The 21,370-nt window shown below is 40.7% G+C and overlaps 1 protein-coding gene across 1 annotated transcript in view; it reads right to left on the reverse strand.

Moving 5' to 3' along the window:
* The window catches only part of ABCD2 (ATP binding cassette subfamily D member 2), a 45,486-nt gene extending 30,904 nt beyond the window's left edge, over nucleotides 1-14,582 (reverse strand). Inside the window, 7 exon segments of the mRNA XM_008921590.3 lie at nucleotides 1,769-1,914; nucleotides 3,305-3,399; nucleotides 6,457-6,625; nucleotides 9,393-9,514; nucleotides 12,115-12,295; nucleotides 13,681-14,393; nucleotides 14,396-14,582. Coding sequence (XP_008919838.3) covers nucleotides 1,769-1,914; nucleotides 3,305-3,399; nucleotides 6,457-6,625; nucleotides 9,393-9,514; nucleotides 12,115-12,295; nucleotides 13,681-14,393; nucleotides 14,396-14,582 — 1,613 coding nt within the window.
* Between the last annotated feature and the right edge of the window lie 6,788 nt (nucleotides 14,583-21,370).

Consider the following 21,370-nt stretch of genomic DNA (forward strand, 5'->3'; position numbering starts at 1 on the left):
CCAACAAACTGCTGTCTTTTATAATTCCCTTCAGCCACATTCACCCACAAACCCCTACAAGACTCAGTTTCAGTCCCTTTCCAAATACAAGACATTGATGAGTGACAGGCCACATTTCTGAGCCACCAGAACCCACAGCAACACAGCTGAACTCCCCCAAAGTAGACTTCAGAATCTTCAGCAACAGTCAAGGCATAGCACTTCTGCAGAAGAGCCTTCTCTGTCACTCATTGTTGCCCCATTTCCCAGACACTGTTCTGTTCCCTAGGGAAGGGAATATCTCTGTACTGCCTAAAAATACTCCCAGAAGCACAGAGCTCACAAAGAGTGACAGAGCTGAGCTATGGCAATATCCCTTAGATGTCCCAAAGACACCACAGCAGCACCTTTCCCCTGGAGGATGCTATTAGGATGGACTGTGAGTGATACTTATGCCAATCCCTACATAGCTTAGGTAACAGGGGGCTGCTAAGATGTTGGGTGAATTCTGGCCAAAACTTTGGAAATGTTTCAAAGAAGAGGTCTGCTGGACGAATTCCCCCAGCACTGCAAAGTTAGGGAAGCAGCTAACAAAGGAACATGCTTACGGAAATGAAAACCCAGCAGATGTGATTCAATCCCCTCAAACAGCACTTTGCCAAATCTGCCTGAATGCAAGAGGAGTTTGTTTGCATTCACAGAATAAAGGGAACATAAGTAAAGAGGAAGGGCTGTAGGCAAGCCAGCCATAGGTGTTGATATGAGTAGGGGCTGGGATCACACAGAGGATGGAAGTGGCTGAAACTCAAAATTTTCTGCAAGACAAAAATTCAGAATAGCTTTTCTTCTGTATGAGAATAAAACTGGTTTTAAGAATGTCCTGCACAATGGGTATTCTGAAATATTGTTTTGAAAAACATTTAATAAAGTATTTTCTTCCAAGTTCCTGATTAAAACCCTTGAGTGGATCAGAAAAATGACAATGACTAGTGATAAATTATAGAGATATTTGAGAAAATTATAGAGCAGTGTTCTTTGCTACCTTCACCTGCAGCAAGGAAAATCTACTAATCAGTTAATATTTTCCATTCAGCTTAGTAGCTTGTACTTTTTAAACAAGACTACAAACTGTACCATGAATACTTCTTTTGCCCACGGGAAGAAACAAACTACAAAAGTAAGAGATTCTGTGTTTGATTTTGCTTTTGCAAAACAATGTAGTTAGAAGTCTCTAAGGAGATATTCTAGAATCAATTGCATTAAAATATGCACTGAGAGTCAAACAGCATATCAGAATACAAAAGAAGCACAAAAAAGGCACACCTTAGTGAAATGAGCACATATTATTAAAAAGGCAATCTGCAGTTACTATTGGATTGGATTCTGGTCTTGTGGTGTGAAAGTTCTGAATATTATTTCAACACTTAGGAACCAAAATACTCATTTGTTTTGATCTTTGGTTTTAAAGTGAAATCAGAATTGAGATATGTGAGGTCTATTTCAAATTTCTTTCAGACTCTAGTCTGCTCCCATGATTCCAAACATCCAGACCATTAGCCATCAGCGAACATAGACTCTAACACAAATGTATGTGAGCTCTTTGCAGTGACTAACAATGCTGCATCACCAACAAGAAGGGATCTCTTTTCTTCTAAGCACACTCCATAGAGCTGAGGTTGTGCTTACAACCTTTTAACTTGGCTGTACAGATCACAGATTAAAAGTAAGAGAAGCAGGGTCAAAATTCAGGTAACTAGATAAAAGGCATCACCCTGAGCAAGACACATACCTTTGTGGTATATAAAACATGTGCTGCGGAGGGGGTTTGTAGAGAACTCCTTCATACACAGGCCACAAACCACTTAAAATTCTGAAGAGTGAACTCTTTCCACAGCCATTGGGTCCAGTGATTAAAAGATTCATCCCCTCCTCGACCTGTAAAGAGGAGGAAAACACAAAGATGTTACTATGCAATATATGTGGCACAAGACAGTCTAAGAGCCCTAAGAGGGAGTTACATGAGCATTTATATCAAATTATCAACCCATTTCATTGATTACCTGCACATATTCATGCAACTACACTGGAAACAGTGGCTTTAGATATAATATGTGGGCTGAGATAATGAAAATAATTTCTATTATGTCTGAGTGTCTCTATAAACTACACTGATTATTACAGTGTCAATTATTATTAATATTACAGTGTCAATACACCACAATCAGGATCAATTATTCTAATGCAGATTAGGTCCAATGGTGTTAACGGAGCACTGAGCAGCACTGTGCCTACCTCTGATATTAACTGCAGCAATGGGAGGCCTATCAAATTATTCAGAAAATTTACTTCATATTGCCTTTTCCCACTTAATTACCTGTGTTAGTTTGGCTATAATCCACTTTTTTTTACTCATTTGAATATTACCCTGAGTATATATGAGTGTATATTTATGCATAATCACAATGCTATTGTCTGTGCTTTACAGAAATATATTGACTGTTATATTTTCTTTGTTTCTGCCTCTTGAGCCAAATGAATAAATATAAATGTCTGTTTGACCATAAAGTTATGATTTTACAAATCTGAAATTCCTACACTGAAGTTATTGCAAGTTTTGCTATAGCTAGGACCCTTTTCACCTAGTTCCTAATTCCTACACCACAGAGGTGGCAAAAGGAACACTGCTTTAGCTAAATTAGAAGACCTGCTGGAATTGTTCATGTTAGTGTTCTGATAACTTCAGCTCTTTTTAAAAGTAGTAACACCTGCAATGGAATATCAGATCAGCATACATATGGGAGTAATTCAATAAAGGTCATTCATTAAAATTGTGAGCAGATAGCAAGAAGTATTTGAAATAGGTTTTCAAAAACAATAAAGGTTGTACTGAGTAAATACTCCCCAGTTGGACTTGTGAACAATGCTGTCAGCTGTTAGCCAGCACTGCTCTTTGTGGTGATCAAGTGAAACTACAGACTTGATTTTTTCACTGTTGCTGTGAACTCAGACTTTTAAAGGAGCCTGTGTGAGTAAAGCATCCCAATTCCATTGAAGTTAACTAAAGATGGATGCATACTGCCATATTCACCTTTGAAAATCTCAGTTTGGTTTTTCACCTGGCAAAAGCACCAGAAATCCTCCCTTCTCTTTCTTTGAGCAGGATAAACTACATATGTCTGCCTCTATCAAGCTACTATGCCTACCTTTCTGGACTTTCCCTTTTATCCATATGCTCCTCCAAGTACTTAACATAAGGTATATGAATTCTGTGCTGTTTATGTTAATGTGATGGCAACAATCAGAAGATTCTTGCATATCATCTTACTTTGAAGTTCAGTCTGGAAACCACCACATCGCCATTCGGAGTAATAATAGGAACATTTTCACAAATAATTCCTTGATCAACATCAATTACTTTCCCTAAAAAAGAAAAAAAATAAAAATTAACAGTTTGCAAAGCCTTCCACTAAGCAGTGATTTGTGACAGTCTCTGTGCACGGCTGAGAAGTACAGACTGGTGTTTGAAACAGCTCTCTTATGTGCTCCAGTGGAAAATCTGAATAATAAATCTTAGCTAGTCAGAAAGACACTGTCAGTAGTAGCCAAGAATGTGCAATGAATCCTAAATTTGATCATAAACATAATGCACAGTAAGCATCACAAATACATGATGCACTATAAAGACGTGTTCATTTAAATTCTACCTGTATTTACTATATTTTATTTGAAATAGCTGTTTAATACCAATCAATAAAAAAGTTCAAGCACAGCCTTAGCCATGGGCAGACCAGTGAACCTTCTTTTGAGGATTTAATTAGAAATCACTACCAGCCCTGAAAGTTGGAGCACATTTCAGTCTCCTCCAGCAACAAAAGCAAAAGAAAAAAAAGTTTAATGGCTTGCTTCCATCTCTTTTTGATGCCACAGACACTGCAAACATGTCTTGTAAGTATTTGCAGAAGATCATGTAACATTTCCATCAGGTACATACACTTAGTATTTCGATTTCTGGCAAATTTAAATATGCAATCTCTATCAGACATTTGGATATGCTGTAACACAAGGACTTCGAAATAAATTCTCCTGGAAACAGTAAAAAAATGAAACTAATTCTAACTTCTCAGTCGCCTGTTAACAGACTTCTCTAACAGAACCTGACCCCTTGGGTTCCTAGACAAATATCAGAAATTACCTTTACAGAAAAGATGCAAAGGAAAGAGATTTCTCTTTGTATTAGAAAGCTGTTTATTTACAACTTAGACTACTGTGAACAAAGAAAATGTAAGTAATGCACAGCTGAGTTCATTATAAAAGGCTCTGGTAGCGTTTCCTTCAGTTAAGGTTAGTTTTACATGTTCCATATAGAGGCTCTTTTTTCAATTGCTTGCAACTTTGTCAAACTATAACAACCTGGGCAAAAATTTCTGTGCCATGCAGCAGTCCCAGAATTCTTTTTTTCCCATAATAAGTTTTACTTAAAACAGTTCTGTGGTGTCCAGTATGAGATTATGGGGAAAAAAAGTGTTTTGCTGTTAAAAGAAATTACTTGGATACAGTGGAGACACTGTAGTTAAAATAAATCTAGGATAAAATACAGTAAGCTAGTAAGCATTAAGTATACTTAATTCTCATTTCCTAATCCAAACTTCGCAGCATTTGATTGCAACTTTAGTATGCTTTTAAAGTATATTTATGTGTAATCAGAAATACAATTTGATAGTATTTGTACAAGATGTACAAAATCCTATTTAATTTTTTAAATTATGAATTATTAGATACACTATAAAGCAGAATTATTATCATGTTCATATTTTCACATTCTTACTGACAACAGTAAATACAAGGCACAAAACAGACATCGGTTAGTTACATAGACTTATACTGGATGTTTCAAAAGGAAATAAGTATTATATGTTCAGAGTCACTGGGGAAGCTGAATATTAAGATTTTTCTTTTCTAACAATGCAGACACGTGTACTTTTATCCACACACAAATCCACTATTCAGGGATTTCTGAAGTATCAAGACCAAAACAAAGGAGGAAAAACACTATTACAACAACAGGACTTGTCATAAAAAGTGTGGAGCCTGTGGCCTAGATTCATCTGGCCTAAATTCTTTTTAAATCCTTGTGCACAATGCTTGGTCTTGGCTAGCTGCCTCTGAGAGCTACAATCACTCAAGAACAAATGCTAGTCACCATGGCTTAGGAGGAATTCAGACTGGATGAAATGTAGTGGAATGAAATCTTGGGAAAAGGTTGCAGAGAAAAAAGGAGGGGGGTTTATGTATACTAGACCAAAAGGGAACATAAACAACATGCCTGCCTATCTGAATTGTATTTGGGATTCGTTTTATCTATCTAAAAAGAGTCCCCAAATTACTTTGTTGCTCCAGGAACTACAAACCTTTTCTCATGTACATGACAAAATGCAACAGTTATAAATGCTATTTCTTTTAATGTCAGCCAAATATTACCAAGATCTACAAAATTAAGACATCAGCTATTTCCACACCTACCCACCATGCTGCATCAGACTGTTAGTTGTGAAGGACCTTGTCAGAGGACCTTTGAGAAATCTGAGCTGAAGGGCAGCACTGTTGAAATTACTGCAAGAAGTTATTTCATAAAGAGCCCTTTGGGGTCCTTAACTCTACTGAGGCTTAAGTTTCCAAAAGCCAAAGGGAGGGAATGAGGCTTTTCAACATCACAGAGGGAAGCAGCAGAAATGGTCAGTTGGGAAAGTGAGGATAAAGCCATTGCAAAAGCTGCCTTTAAGTACGACAGACAGAAGCTGGATGCAAGAGGCAGAGAGAGGCATCACATAATGGAGCACGGCAAGAAACAGATGTACACAGTAAATGCCCCAGGGACGGTGGAGACAGAAAGATAGTGGCACCAGAAAGATACAGGATAGGGACAGGAGGGAAAAGGTTTATGCAGATCATTTGAGAGGTGAGGACAAGGGTGAAGTTGTTTTTTCAGTTGAAGATTCCCGCTAAATTACGAAAAAATGAGCACGGGCTGAACTTTAATCATTGAAAACATAGTATTTTTGTCAAAAACTACTGAACCAATCTGTTCTTCCCCTCTGCCTCAAACAAAATAATGTGATGTTTGAAGATGAAAATGTTAGTCCCAGCTTTCTGAAAAAAATGAAGTGTCCAAGGGAAACAGGCACTGTCTGTGTAAGAATAATAATATCACCACCATCAGTAATAGTATAGTTGAAATGCCTTTTTCATTTGAAGGTTTCACAGAAAAAAAATGAGTCATTTTGTGTATAAGAAAAGCAAACCTTAAGGACAGAATTACAAGCCAGCAGGAGGTTAAAATGAAAAGGTAACATGGCCTCTGTGGCATTTAGGCTGAGAGGTAGATTAGTTGTAGAAAAAACCTCTCTGTTCACTCCTGTCCCACTGCACCATGCCTCCCTCCCATCCCCTGGGAAACAGACACAAATATGAATTAATTACCTTTGATTTCTAAGGGTCCATCAATGTGTAACTCTGCTTTATCTTCATTCTTGCTGTTGTTTACAGACCCTTGAATAACAGCAGTTCTTTTGTAGATGCCTCTCTTCACCTCATCAAAGACTGAAAACATGTTGTAGACACGGGCAGTGTATCCTGCTAGCTCAGTGACCTGAGAAACAATAAATGCCTCATTTCAGTGATACTCCACAAATTCTACTAACCAAATGTTTGGTCAAAGATCAACAGGATCAACAAAGCGTCCTTCAACACCAATCCATTTTCATTCCTCAAGATTCTGTGCTAATCCATATGCCACTCATAGCTGCTACCAGCCAGCAGAAAGGACAGTTTGATTTCAGCCAATGTAAGCTATGATAGCTCCAATAAATGAAGAGGTTGCAGGGACTGATCTTTTTTGTGGATTAGTAGAGTCTTCAAGCAGCAGAGAATAGCTACTAACATATCTGAAAACAGATAGCCTGTCATACAAGAGATAAACAAAATTTCTGCATTTTCCAGAAGAAATAAAGGTCCACAGAAGTGAGAAAAATGGCATCTATAATTATTTATGTTTATTTCCTTTTTTTCCTGAAACCTCCTGTGGGAAAAGTGTGCTTTTCTGTGTACAAGAGAAGCACCAGGGCATCCTAATTTAAAATACAGTACAAAACAGAAATTATTCTTCTGGCAACTGCATACTGCAGCACCAGAACTAAATCTGAGACCTTGGATTAGAACTGGGAGTTTCAAAGACGGTGAGGTCTCTTAAAAGGCTTTCTCAATTTTTTTTTGGTCCTTTTGTCACAATTTCCACCTGGTAAAGACAGAAACAACAGATCCCTGGACCTAGTAACTTACTATTCATGAGCAGCAACACCACCAAGAGCTCATAAAGAACTGCCTCCATCTGCTGGCAGCGAAGAATTAAACCCAGGTCTCTTATTATAAATTAGATGGATTTAAAAGGATTAATTTTATACTAAATTCATAGAGAAAAAGAAGAATAGCAACAAAATTAGATAAAGATTATAAAATCTTTAGCTTGCTGTGGTTAAGTACATACACTCCATGACTGAGATCACCTGTTACAGCATACATAATTCCAACTGTAAGCTTCACTATTTGTGCCAGACTCAGAAGTGAGTGCTAGTTCTGGCCACATGGCCATAACTCCATTGGAGGGTGATGGAAAGAATCCTGCATGTTATAAATGAAACTTGTACCAGCTGTGCTCCACAAGAAACATAACTTGTAGTAAGTTTCTAAACAATGACCCTACAGACTCACTTTGTCAAAACTAAATACTCCCACCTGAACAGTTGACTGCAAAGAAAAGTCGAGCCCTCCTCCTCTGCACGCTGAATTACATTGTCTTGAAGAAGGCTGCCCTGGTGGATCAGGTGGGCAAGAACTGGAACTGCACTACTACTTGAAGTGGGTTGAAGTACACTGTCCTGTGGAAACTGCCCGAGTCATGAAACGGGAACGACAATGTGGTTAAAGCACTGCCGCATCTCTTGAAGAGAAGTGTAAATGTAAAAGTAAGATGGAAATTCATAGAATTGGTCTTGTTATAAAAAAGTGAGTTGGTTCAGTTCTTCTACTACATGGTGGATATTTTTGTTTCCAAAAAATAAACCCCCAGAGTTTCTAAGTCCTCATGTACATTATATAAATGACTTAAATGTTGAAAATACAATAGAAATTACATCAGTGTATAATAGGTTATCTGGTAGTATCTTTAGAGCAGAGGCCAAGCAGGGAAACAGCTAAAGGAGCATAGGTCAAAAATCATAGCCCATTAGAAGGATTCCTTCTGAAAACAGCACAGACTCTGGCTTTGTCAGAGTCTGTATCTGAAGGCACCAAATTACCCCACCTCCTCCAATTTACAAAGTTGTAGCTATTATGGCTGGATTCCCAGTAACAAAATCCATAGTCTTGGATTAGCTGCCTAGTTAATGCATGCCTCCTCACACTGCACTGGGAAAAGGGGTTCCCACCAAAGGGCCAAGCAAACACCAATTAACGAATGCAGAACCAACACTGAGAAGGAAATGTTGAAGAGAATAACAGCACCATCTCACTTTTCTTTGGCTTAACAGCTGGCACCTAGAGAAATCCCCAAGAGACCACAGATGAAAGCCCAACTTTACTGGAATTTGGGTAAGGATCTGAAACAATATCTCTAATCTTTCAGATGAACATCCTGTACTTCTAGAATACTTGCTGTCCCAAAGTGGATTTTTTCCTGCTAAAATTTCTCTACTTTGCAAAATTACTTACAACTTAACAGGTTCACAAGATACTGAAAATAGCCTCACCATTTATGTAGACAGGAAATAACTATTCAATTCTCCCTGTGTTTCATACAAAACATGATTGGAATAGGCTGCCTAGAGGTGGAGATGCCCCATCCCTGGAAGTACTCAAAGTCAGGTTGGACAGGGCTCTCAGCAACCTGACATAATTGAAGATGTCCCTGCTCATGGTGAGGGAGTTGGACTAGAAGACCTTTAAAGACCCTTCCAATCAAACTATTCTATGATTTTATGACACTTCCAAGAGAAGTGGAGGCAGACAGCCTGAACTCAGGTCTGTGCTCCAAACAGAAGAGGAATTTGAACCTTTATCACTCACATTCCAGGAACTTCTATCACTCTCTAATGGCACCTGAACACAAGTATTAAAACTTACAACCACGTGTTGCACCATACAGGCAGCTGTGTACTTTAGACTCTTCATTGACTTAACTCTAAAGATCAAACTACCAGTTCAAAGATCTCCATGGATTTCTTTGCAACAGAATCTGCCTTTAATTTTTTTTTTAATATTTTTTAATAAAAAACTTTACAACTTTTTTTATATTTTAAATTAAACGTAAATTCTGTTTTACTTTTTTCTCTACTGTTTCACATATGACAGATGTACAGCACCTCTTTGTATGAAGACATAATCCTTTCAATAGCATCTGCTCCAGAGATCAGCAAGTTTCGTGATGTAGTAAAAGCTTCTGTTCTTTCACTAACCATTGCCTGTTTCTGGCCATCTTCCAACTCTAAAAGTAAAAAAAAAAAAGTTTTCTGTTAAAATATTCTGCTTAAAATTATCTCTACAAATTAAATTACTATTAGAATGTGAGCTATTATAGAACAGCTTTTAAATTAAGAAAACCTTAGCTCTATAAAGACAATCTTTCAAAAAGAACTGGTGAATGTAACTACTGTAGATAACTTGGTAATAAAGAATAAGTGGGAGCATATGGAATTCATCTTGTTATGCAAAACATCCTATTCTCTTATACTATGCACCAGGCATGGTTTAACTACACGATGCAGCATTCCTCCTTAAGGTAAATGCAGAATTTACTGACGGCTGATTCCAGCACCCAGGCCAGCTCATCGAGCAGGAGTTGAGAGACCTCTACAAACCACTGCAACAGCTAATTTAGGGGTATTTGAAAAACTAAAATTATATAGAATTTGTGAACATTTCACAGTGCCAAAACACAAGCTTTTATATTATATATGATGTTACTTGAACTTTTTGTCCAAAACATTTTCCATATGGTTGGCCTGCTGCATTTGAAAGAACTGTGTTTTAACAAAGCAGACAGACTGTCTCTGTTTCATACAGAAACTAACATTTCCATTTTCATCTTAATTTATGTAACTGATACATATATATACTTGTTTTATAAACAAAGATAAATGTTTACTGTGCCTAGAGAAATCAAAGTCTTGCTTCCAAAAACAGTTACTCTGCAAAAACTGATGAGAGACTCAACATTTGGAACACCAATGATTTAACACAAGAAGAATGAGAAGTGTTATCAAGTGGGAATCTTGGCTTTCCCAGCTGATTTCTTCCCTGAAATATGTAACAAAATTAAAGATTTCAGTCAGAAATATTACTGTTAAAAAAGATCCTTTTTTCTTATTATTGAAGAATATTTTTTTTTTACTTTTTTTTCCCCTTGCTTTACAACTGTAGTCTCAAGTCTGGCCATGGTACCAGTTTTGTGCATATCCCTGACTCTGTTGATACATCCCAAAGTAGTAAGTCCACTACCTCTTCCTTCAGATGTGAATGAACTTGTATCTGATCTGCTGAGGCACAAAGCACTGTTTTCCCAGGCAGGTCAGTGGTAATTTCAGGTATGCCTGATTCTTTGAATACCTGTAATACCTCGAACTGGTCTTGACAGTGTTGTCAGTATTATGTCTGCCACCCACCATTATGTTATGCCTCAGGACTCCACAATAAAACCCATGTTTTATCAGTTTAGGTTGCTGGTGACAAATATTCTGCTTTATAACACGAGCCACTGCTGCGTCTTTCCTTTCTCCCACATTTGAAATGTATTTATCAAAAGAACAGTCATGGGTAACAGGAATGTTATTTAGTTTAGCATGAATACAAGTCCTTTTTTATTCATGCTCTAATACCAAGGAGATATTTACAACATGTGGTTAAACGCTCTTTTTCTCGATTGTACTCATTCCCATTCTAGCAGAAAGACTCTTATCACTTTTTCTGTTGTGCTGATAACCTTCACTGTGAGGTGAAATGCCTTTGTACAACCTCTTCTGTTTGGAACAAGACATCCTGATATTTTTGAAGCTGTTCCCAGGATGTCAGCCAGGGTCCTGATATAGTGCCCTCCTGAGCCACGTGATGGGCAGCAGCTCAGACAGCTGAACACACAGCCGTGTATCGACACAACTGCAAGTGAGCTAAACCATGTGGGCACCGCCTCAAGTCATCCCACAGGTCACATCAAGCCTGTCCAGTGGGACAGTCCTGATTTGGAATATAACTACCAAGAAAAAAATATAACTACTGCACAGAAAAGAATTCACTCCTTTCTGATTAAATGTATCCAACTTGGAACTGATCCTTCCACAGACATCGTAGGATCTGTGTTTAAGGAATCCTGTGGAATTCCAATACATTCTGTGGTACTAATTGTGCACAAGGAAGCCTGTTGAACCAAATCACCCACTTGTCTTTCACTACTATTCCTTAATTACCTTTCTTTCTGTTCTCTCTCTCTCTTTTTTAAATTTATTTATCTTTTAAAAGCATCTGCAATAAAAACACTACTTGAGTTTTGTTTCACTTCCAGGAAAGTTGTGACAGGACGTCAAAAATTATACCATCCTAGTCTGGAATTTGAATTTCACCTTCTCTTTGCCCATAGAGTCAGGGAAAACCAGCGGTTCCTAACAGGTCAACAGTAAGAGAAAAATGACCTATAATTACCTTTGATTACACTGTGGTTTATGGAAGGAGGAGATAAGCACTCTAGGAAAGTTCATAGTATCATTTTGTAAATGGAGATGCTGCAAACATCAGCCTACCATCCCAAGAGTAGTTAGTGAAAAAGGATGGCAATTAACATTGTAATCTTGTGTGACACAAGGATCCTCTAAGTCCTGACTTCATACTGTTTATCAGGCTTACGCTCAAAGTTGAATCATTTGTGTTGCTCTTTCCTCAGCTGACTTGCTATGCTTGAAAGTTACACACAGGATAGGGATGTTGTAATAAAGTCTGTGAAAAATAAATCAATATGAGTGGCATTCAGGGGAAGTACAGTCTTTTGAGGACATAACTTTAAAGAAACATTTAGAAATTAAGAAAAAAATGTATTACCGCCATCTGCAAATCCCGTTGCAGTAATGATGGGCACAGCGACCATAATCATACCACAGCTACTCCAGACATACTTCATCAGGAACTGCTCTATCATGATGTACCATAAACGTTTGGACAAAATGAGATTCATTTGATCTGTCAAAGCTTTGTAGCTTTTTTGCAGCTGTTTCAATTCTACCTACAGTTAAAAAAATAAAACATTTATACAATGCAACAAAGATGCACATGTCATACAAGATACATTCACATATGCACCTGAAATAATCCAGCACCCAGAGCTGTGACTTCTGAATCACATCTGCTAGATGGTACTTTATTTTCACTCTACTGCAGTCTCCCAGCAAAAGTGCACAGCTTTACAGAAGTCAGTGCACCTGCTTCTTATTTACACCATCTTATTACACTATCTATCGTCCCTCGATAGAACATGGGCAGGTTTTCAACTCTTTTAAGATCTCTGATATATACAAGAACAACATAGAAGGCAGTCACAACAGCAGCTGATTCTAACAACCATAATAAGATTGATGCCACATCCTTCTAATAAAGCTGCAGCTGTAGAGTTTCACAGCAACCTGAAACTCATATTGGGCAGCGTTTGGGGATCAATTATCTCCAGTGACTTAAAGTTGCAGAGCTGATCCCTGAAATGCAAAGCTGCTTGTTTTTGCAAGAAGTCTGGGAGAAGAGAGAACTATCCCAAGAGGTTTAACAAGTCAAAGAGAGTTGCAAGTCAATACAGTATGTATTCAGCTCAAGCCCGGATATGTGGGAATTGAGAAAATGTTTAATTTAGCTACACTTAAAACATTACGATAGGCAGCTTTTGAGAATAACTGTGTCTACAAAAATAAACCATTTACCTTATATAATCATTGCTTGGACTCAGAGAGTAATACTTCAGGCTGGTTTCCAGCTTTCATTTTCACCTTACATGAAACAAGTTTTTTTTCCAATTGTGTTTGAAAGGTATTACAGCCAAAATCCACTTCTAATAAAAATATGAAGAGTTTCTTAATCAGGTGGCTTTAAAACAAGCTACTAGTTTATGTAACTATGATTGCAGAAGTACTGTACTTAAGCTATTTTAAGACTCTGATGACTACATCTTTGCTTAGCTATGTAAAAGAGTGTCAGAGGTTGTAGTGCGCTCTGAGCTATCACAGAGTTTTCCCCTAGACTTTCTGGTGTACCCTGTTTGCTATTTCTGCAATATTAAATCTGGCAGTTCATACAAATGGGTGGGAAAAAAAAAAGCCTGGGAAAGTTAATCAGAATGGACTGGGTAGGGGAAAAACAATAATGGAGATAAATTTTCTAGAAAAGCATAAGATCCAGCTGCAAAACCGGAAGATTGCCAGAACTCAAGGGAACCTGTGATCTGCTCCCCCCAGATACTGCTTGTGTGATGGCATTTTCCTAAGAAATGGGAAGTGCTAAGCTGTAAACAGGTTTAAATGTCAGAGGGACCCAAAGTGCTCAGGGAGGGCAGCAGGGAAAGCGTGGGTCTGCTCCGGCACTGTGGAAGTGACCACAACACCCTCCAATTTCTCTCCTACTTACCTTGTGCCCTCGGTAAAAAGCGATCTCTTCCACGTTGGCAATGATGCGTGAATGTATGAAGCGCAGGTAGCCCTTCCTGTGAGCCTCCTCGGCCACCAGCTTGCCAAACTTGGGCGAGCAGGCTTTGAGCACACGGGCCGTAGCATAGACGACGAGCCCAGCCAGGACCGTGGGCCCAATGGGGTTGGCCCCCCGGGACCGCGCTGTGCGGATGAGGGTGTAGGAGGTGAGCACAACATCCAGGATGGGCTTGGTGAGGTTGGAGTAGAGGTGTGCCACAGACTGTGAGAACATCATGATGTCCTCGGTGAGAGACTGGTCGGGGTTGGCCAGCCGCCCGTCCATGCTGATCACTTTGTAGTAAGTCTGGTTGGCAAAGTAGGTCTCATAGGCGTGATCCACCAGGCGCGTGCGGAAGGCGAGGGCCAGCTTGCACTCCAGGTACCGTATGGTGCTGTTCACGAAAGTGGCTGGGATGGCAATCATCAGCCATTTGATTAACTTGAAGATAAAGCTCCTGGGCTGTTTTTCCACGATGCTCTTCACAATTTTCCCATCGAGGGCGGCCACATAGATAGAGAGGAAAGTCCTGGACACCAGAGCGAACGAGTGGAGGCAAAGCAAGCCCAGCTCGGCACTCACCAGCTTCGGGAAGAAGAGCTTGCGGAGTTCCAGCAGCTGCCTGAAGAATTCCGCGTCCACGGCCGGGGAGGCTCTGCCCGGTGCGGCGCCGCCTGGCCCCCCTCATCCTGGGCGCCGCCTCTGCCGCCCGCCCGCTTCACGCGCCCGCGGATGATGGGGTAGAGGATCTTGAGCCCGTACGCCGCGGCCAGCAGGCACGCCGCCCTCTTCGCGGCGCCCGTCCTGCTCCACTGAACCCGCCGGGCCGCCGCATGCAGCATGGTGGGCCATCCTGCCGCCGGGCACGCTACGCGCGCGCTCTACCGCGGGCGGATCAATGCCCCACGCGCCAGGCCGGTCCCGCCGGGTCTTCATCGGGCACTGGGCCCGGCACGGCCGCCGGCCCGCTCTGCGTGCACAGATGCCGAGAGTGAGCGCTGCCCCCCAGGGGCGAACGGTGGCCTTCAAAGCGCGGCGCGTTGCACAACGCGGCCCGCCGGCGCAAGCCCGCCCGCGCCGACGCACGGCAATTGGCTTTGCGCCCGCGCGGGGCGGCACCGGCAGCGGGCCCGGCTGCCCCGCACGGTCCGCCGCGGCGCACCGCTATAGCTCGGGGCGCGGCCGCACCAGCGCCGGTAGCGCAGCAGCTGAGTGCCCCGAGTCCGCCTGCCCCGCGTTCGCGCGGGTCTCCCGGCGCTTGGCTCAGCCGCACCTCTGGTCCCCCGGCGCTCGGCCCTTGCAGCGCTCCGACCTTCGCCCGGCTGCGTCCGCCCTTTCCCTTCCGCCTGCCCTGCAGAGCAGGCGCCGCCTCCGCCCCGGCCCCGGCGCGGCCTTCGCCATGCGGCGTGCGGGGGGAGGAGGGGGACGCGCGGCAGCGGGGAGAGCGCGGTCCCGCGGCGGCAGCCCCGGCGGGCAGCGCGTCACCCCCGCGACCGGCCGAGCCTCCCGGGGCGGGGATGCGAAGCGCCCGTCGCGGGGGGGCCCGGTGCGGGACTGACGCGGGCAAGGCGGGCACAGCCGGAGGCCGGTGGCCCTCGGGCCGGGCCCCGGGTCGGCAATTGTCGGGCGGCTCGGCGGCTCCGGGGCAGCGCCTGCACAATTCGCGTAATTTGTTTCCTGTCCGCTCGCCGAAAGGAAACCGGTATTGTGTTCTGGCAGCCCAAAACAACCCCGACCGAGTCGCACGGCCTCTACAGCAAAACCCGGCTAATTTCGCACAAAGGAATCAACCGTAAAGGCAGTCGTCTTGATGCTTTATTTTTTCTCTTTTCCTAATTTCTTATTTATACTTCTTACCTTGTTCGGAAAAGGTACTGTATTTGAAACTGCAGGGGGAGAATCAGAGTACTTAAAAAATGCTTCAGGTTCTTTTACACCTTGAAAATGTAGTAGTAAGGGAGCTGTATAAGATGGTGTATGATAAAGCATTAGTTTAGGCTGTGTATATAAAAGCAGAATTTAAGAATGTGCTGAGCATATAGGAGTGCTGAGCAGCCCGGCCTTTCCCTAGAAATGGAGAGTAAGGCCACCTGTCTCTCGGTAACTCAGCAAATGCTAAGTCACTTTACTGTTATAAAGCAGCCCCCTTTAGTGGGAGCAGGGTGCAGTGATGATGTTTAGAGAGCAACAGAAGCTTCAGGATGAAGGAATGATATCTTTGATTTGAGAGCGAGCAAGCTTTGCTTTTAAAAATCAGACATCATTTATCTCAACATCCAGGTGCCTTCCAAAAAGTCCAATAAGCCAAGACCAGCAGGAAAAGACCAAGAAACATCTATTTCTCATTTCTTCCTAGGAGCTTGCACAAATTCTGTCTACAATGGGCTGAACAGTTACTTAGAGAAGATGTGGGGTAATTTTGGAGTTTATTGTATTTTTACCAGTGAGGACAGGCTAGAGATCTAGACAGAGACCTTTCTAGCCTTTTTTTTTTTTTTTAATAACTCAAATAAAGCTAGAAAAATGTCAAAATCTGACCTAGTGCAGTTCAGCTAACTTTCAGTTAGTAGGTAGGCCTGATTTCACTGCAGGTTGTTTTGTCAGTAAAATAGGAAGGTTTTTCAGTGCACAGACACAAGATACACTGGCTAAGAAACTGCTTTACTTAGGCTTTGTTGTTTTTTTAATCATGATCTCCAACTGCATACTTCCCTTTCTGGCTTGTGTGTACCACAGCATACTCTTAAGATTTTGCCAAACCACAGCTATTTGCAATATTCCATTACTCTAGCATTTTCTTACAAAGGGGAAAGTTTACAGATCTCTTTTGGTTCTGCATGTCTGCTGACCTTTCGCTTTGCAAGATCCTGGACGACTGAAATTTCTGGTGGCTTGGTGGTTAGTGCAGACGTACACCCCACAGTCAGATCTGTGGGAACATTTAAGTGAAGCAAATCTGACCGTGCAGTGTTGCAGTCAATAAAAGGAATGTATTTCCTCCTTTTGAAAGCATGAAGAAAAGCCTAAACTGTTGTTTTAAATACTCTCTTTCTTCTGTTCTTGCTGCCTCAAGAGTTTTGCTCTGCCACAGTCCTGCTCAGTAGTCTGTGCACAAACTCCTCTTTGTGAAGCATGGCCTTAGGTGTTAGATTTTTATATTTTTTTAATGCTGAAGGCAGCAATTTTACTACATTTAGTCATAATAAAAGTTCACAATATTACTCGAAAAATAATTAATAAAGCTGCAGTAATATTGGTGCAGTGCTCAGTGAAGTTTGAGTAATTGAAGCTGTGAGATTGGAGGGATGTTGATATTAGAACCAGAATGTTTGGGGGTTTATCCTCTCTAAAGGAAAAACACATTTGTTAGTGTCAAATGATTGTTTTTTAGTCATATGGTTAGTTTTCACCAAATGCATTAAAATAACTTGTGTGCAGGAACCAATAACTGAGGAGGAAAAAGAAATGGCAATAATGAGTATTAGAGTGACTAACGTCCATGAATGTTTGAATATGTAGGAACTAGAGTGTAATCATGGCAACTGATGCCTCTTTTTTCTCTTCTGTTTTATGCCCACTGGCTCCCACACCAGCACTTGGTCCTTGCACAACTCTGTGGTTGCAGTGGAGGTAGTGGAATTGGAATGTGAAGGCAATTATGCAAGAGATATCAATCAGTCCTACTCCATGATCATTTTTTGTATCTTTTGATTCAGTGTTTGAAAAAACAAAGCGTGCAACTTTTTAAGCAAAAGGCCATTTACCTGATGTTTTATATGATCCTAACAGAAGGTCCCATAGCCATTATGTCAGTGTGCAGTAAACCGGAATTTCCTCACTGCTTATGGAGTTATCCACTGTGCCATAAAGACATACAAAATAAAAAATAAAGATACTGAAAAATAGATATAAATTATGCATTTTAAATCATTACTATTTATGATCTTTAATATTTAGATATGCATAGGTCATGTATACAGTACATAGCAGCTTCTATGTGGATGAGTATGTGTAAAACATGTCATGAATCCACACAGTGCTTGTTGTTTTCAAATACTAATACTGAACTGTAAATAATGTCTAAAATATGATGTACTGTAATATGGTGAGCTGTGAGCATCTGTTATTTTCTTTAATTTTGAGCTGTATATTTTATCATAGTGGTGTGGGAATAGTAGGACTCAGCTTGAGCCAGATTCAAGAGAGGATGAACATACAAGCCATTAATCAAGTAAATACCTTACTCTGAAGTACTTCCAAATTTTCTGTTTACTTTAATGTCATCACTCACATAAGTACAGAAATACACCCACAGAAAGAGTTTGCAATGTCAAGGCACACCTATGACAAATTTGATGTTTTTATCAGAAAAGGGTGATAAGATACCCTGACATTTGATTTCAAGTTTGTATCAGCAGAAATTATCTGCTTATTCAGTCTAGTTTGGAGAAGCTATTGACTGTATTCATATACCTCAGTAGAATATCCAGACACTGTAATTCCTTTAGGATCTGGAGATCTAAGCCAAGCAAGGAGCTTCAGGTTTAAAATCACAGATGTAGAAGCTTGTCGAAAAAGTGTCACTGGGGTGAGACTGGCCTGATCCTACCGAGCAGTTGATTCCAACTCTTTTGGTCCTAATGGGGCTGTAGGGTACCCAGAATAGCCAGAGGTGTGTTATGGCAAGAGAGGAGAGAGGAAATAGGGAGATCCTACTCTGTTGTTTGGCTCCTGAGTGTAGACATCACAGAGATGGTGTAAATGGGGGGCATTCCCACACCAGGAGTCCTCTTTCCCTTACTCTGTCTTTAGGGAGATGCATACTTGCTGCTGTAAATTTGAACCCTGTATGACTTGTGGGTTCTGATAGTTTATCCATAAAGGATTTGAGTAATTTGACTGATGGGACATTCAATAGCAGACCAATCACAAACAATTCTGACTTCTGAGAACAGTGAGACTCTAGATAGAATACAGCTCTAGAAAGAAGTGTAAACAAGTTGTTTTCCCTTTACGAAGAGAGAGGGACAGGGAAAAGGCCAAGGATGGAGAAGATCAATGTCAGCTGTTCCAACCACAGTAAACTGCCAAGTTAGGATCTCAGACAAAGAATTACCATTTCAGTATTTACACTTAAATACTTAAAAACTTAAATATCTGTATTTTTTAGACATATTCCTCTTTCTTGTTAAGCTTATTTCTTATTTCATACAGGTAATTCAGCTGAATCAGTGTGTGTCTTTTTTATGCTTTCAGAAGTCTTGAATATGTTACATATGTTTTTCAGGTTTTACTTTGAGTTTCTTTCTGTTTAAGGTTTCTATTCTCAGCTCATCTGAAGAAAATGCTAATGCTACCTTATTAAACCTTTTCTCAAGTGCATTGTGAACACTTTAAATAAGCTATATGCCAAGTGCAATAGTACAGGTAAAAGTGGTAAAATCATGTAGCTGGTATCAGTTAGCAATGGTGCTGACTCTGCAAAAGTGCAGGCAGGAATAAATCCAGGAAAATAATCTCTTCTACTCCTACACCCCAAACACGGGATCTGCTGCCATCCTTTTGTCATGCCTCAAGAATTTTTGAGGGTTTGCAGCTGGTATGACAACACAAAGATCATCTACTGTAGTTTATTTATTAACTCTTATTTGGGAGACTTCTAAATATTAAGAAGAAGCAAACTGGTTCAGACCAGTGCTCCATCCAGCACAGGAATCTGCCTCTAACAATAGCTCTAAGCAGATACCCAAGGAAGAAAAAGAATAGCAATTACATGTGATGCTGCCTCCCCTGCTACAGCTTCATACTCTCCCAACCTCTGACCCTTTTTAACTGTGAGAATTTTGTGAGTGAGAGGTTTTTCTGTTAAATATTCTACTCTTAAAAGTACTTGTCCAGTCTCTCTTGAAATAATGTAAACTCTTATACAAATAATAACGTCTGTGGCAAGCAATTCCTCAGATCTACCATATCATGTATGAAGAATCCCTCCTTTCATCTTGATTTTACCCTGACTCCCACAGGCTCCACTTTATGGCCACCTATGCCTGTTCTGGAAGAGGCATTCAGCAGTGGAGCTCACTCTTCCTCACTCTCTCCCACTCTCCTCTCACCCAGCAACTTTCCCATCTCAGGAGTTCGTCAACCTCTATTCCATATCAGCCCCCAGCCATTGACTACAGCGATACCAGAACTAAATATTCTCCTCCCTTTCTTTTGCATTTTAATAAATGGCAGGACTTTCCCTTTTATTTCATTGCTTCTTAGTTTTCTAAAACCTTAAGTAACAGATGTTGTCAGCAGCCTTAATTAAATCCATCAAGACGACAGCAATCGCTCTTTTCTACAAGTTTATGAGGCAGCAAATTCTGTCTGCAGAAGGTACACTATAGGTCAGCTTTTCACATGCTGACCTATATTATAGTTCCTGCAATTTTTTTATGCAGAAGTAAGCTTTCTGGATTGCCACAGATTTATTATTTCTCAAAATTGTCACGTTTGCTACCCTCTAGTCTCTAAAACTACTCCAAAATCAAGTTATACATGGTCATAGTGCTTCATTATAGAACTCCAGTGAATACCATTTAGTCCTGGTGCTTTGCTAGTCTTTGTTCTGTCTTGGTTAAGATGATTTTGACTATCTGTTGTTATTTTCACTTTGGACTGATCCTCACTGAGTTCTCCAGAAAGGATTCCTGCATAAAGTTCTCCCCAGTTTCCTCATCAATGAATACCGATGCAAGAAGACTAACTTATCTTTTCTGTAACATCCATGTCTCTTCTGAGCACTTATGTTTTACCTTGGCCCTCAACTGGCCCTCTAGCAAGCTTTTGCTCCTAGTTGATGTGAAGAAGAGTGATTTAGTAGTTTGGTTCCTTTGCCTAGTTGTTTCCCAAATTCTTTTTGGCCTATGTAATTGTATTTTTGTGTTTCTCAGAGTTCATGTTCCTTACTGTTATCTTCCTTTGAATGCAGTATAGCTATTTGCTGTGGTTCAGACTGTTTCTTTTTTTCAAGTCTGGTATCCTTCAGCTTTTTCCTAGCACATTTAAAGATTTAATTCTTTTAGCTCCCTCTCCTAATTTGTTCTTAACAAGACTGACATTGTTTCCTTACTGGAGTTTAGCACATCTGCAGAGGATTCTTTGGTCTTTTTTAATCTTTATAGAAATACTGTTTTCATAAAATGGGGTTTTCAGCACAAGATTCTGAAACAGATGTCGTGCGTTGTTCTCCATCAAGCCAAGGACTGCACCTAGTCTTGAGGGTTCATTCAGTGAAAAATTATTCCATCTAAATAACACCAGCTAAGAATGGCATCTGCTTCATATAGCAATGTGTCAACCTACTGTTGTCAGTGGTACTGTCCTGGCTGGTGGTTTGCCTTGTAGATCGAATCCCGTGTTCTTCCCAGATGGGCATTGGATTTTGACCCGGGCAGATTAAGTGCTTCTCTCTGAGCTGACCAGTTTGCTATGTTTGGAAACTGTTTAGCCTCTCTACTATCTACTGTCTCTATACCCTTTTAAGGTGAATAGAGGAAGGACCTTTCATTAAATTAGTTGAAAGAGAGATCTGTCTTTCAAGAGGAGCTGCTTTTAAAAGGAGCAACTTTGTTTTTAAATCAAG

The sequence above is a fragment of the Manacus vitellinus genome, unplaced genomic scaffold (assembly GCF_001715985.3).
Source record: "Manacus vitellinus isolate BGI_N305 unplaced genomic scaffold, ASM171598v3 scaffold_13_pilon, whole genome shotgun sequence".
NCBI lineage: Eukaryota > Metazoa > Chordata > Aves > Passeriformes > Pipridae > Manacus > Manacus vitellinus.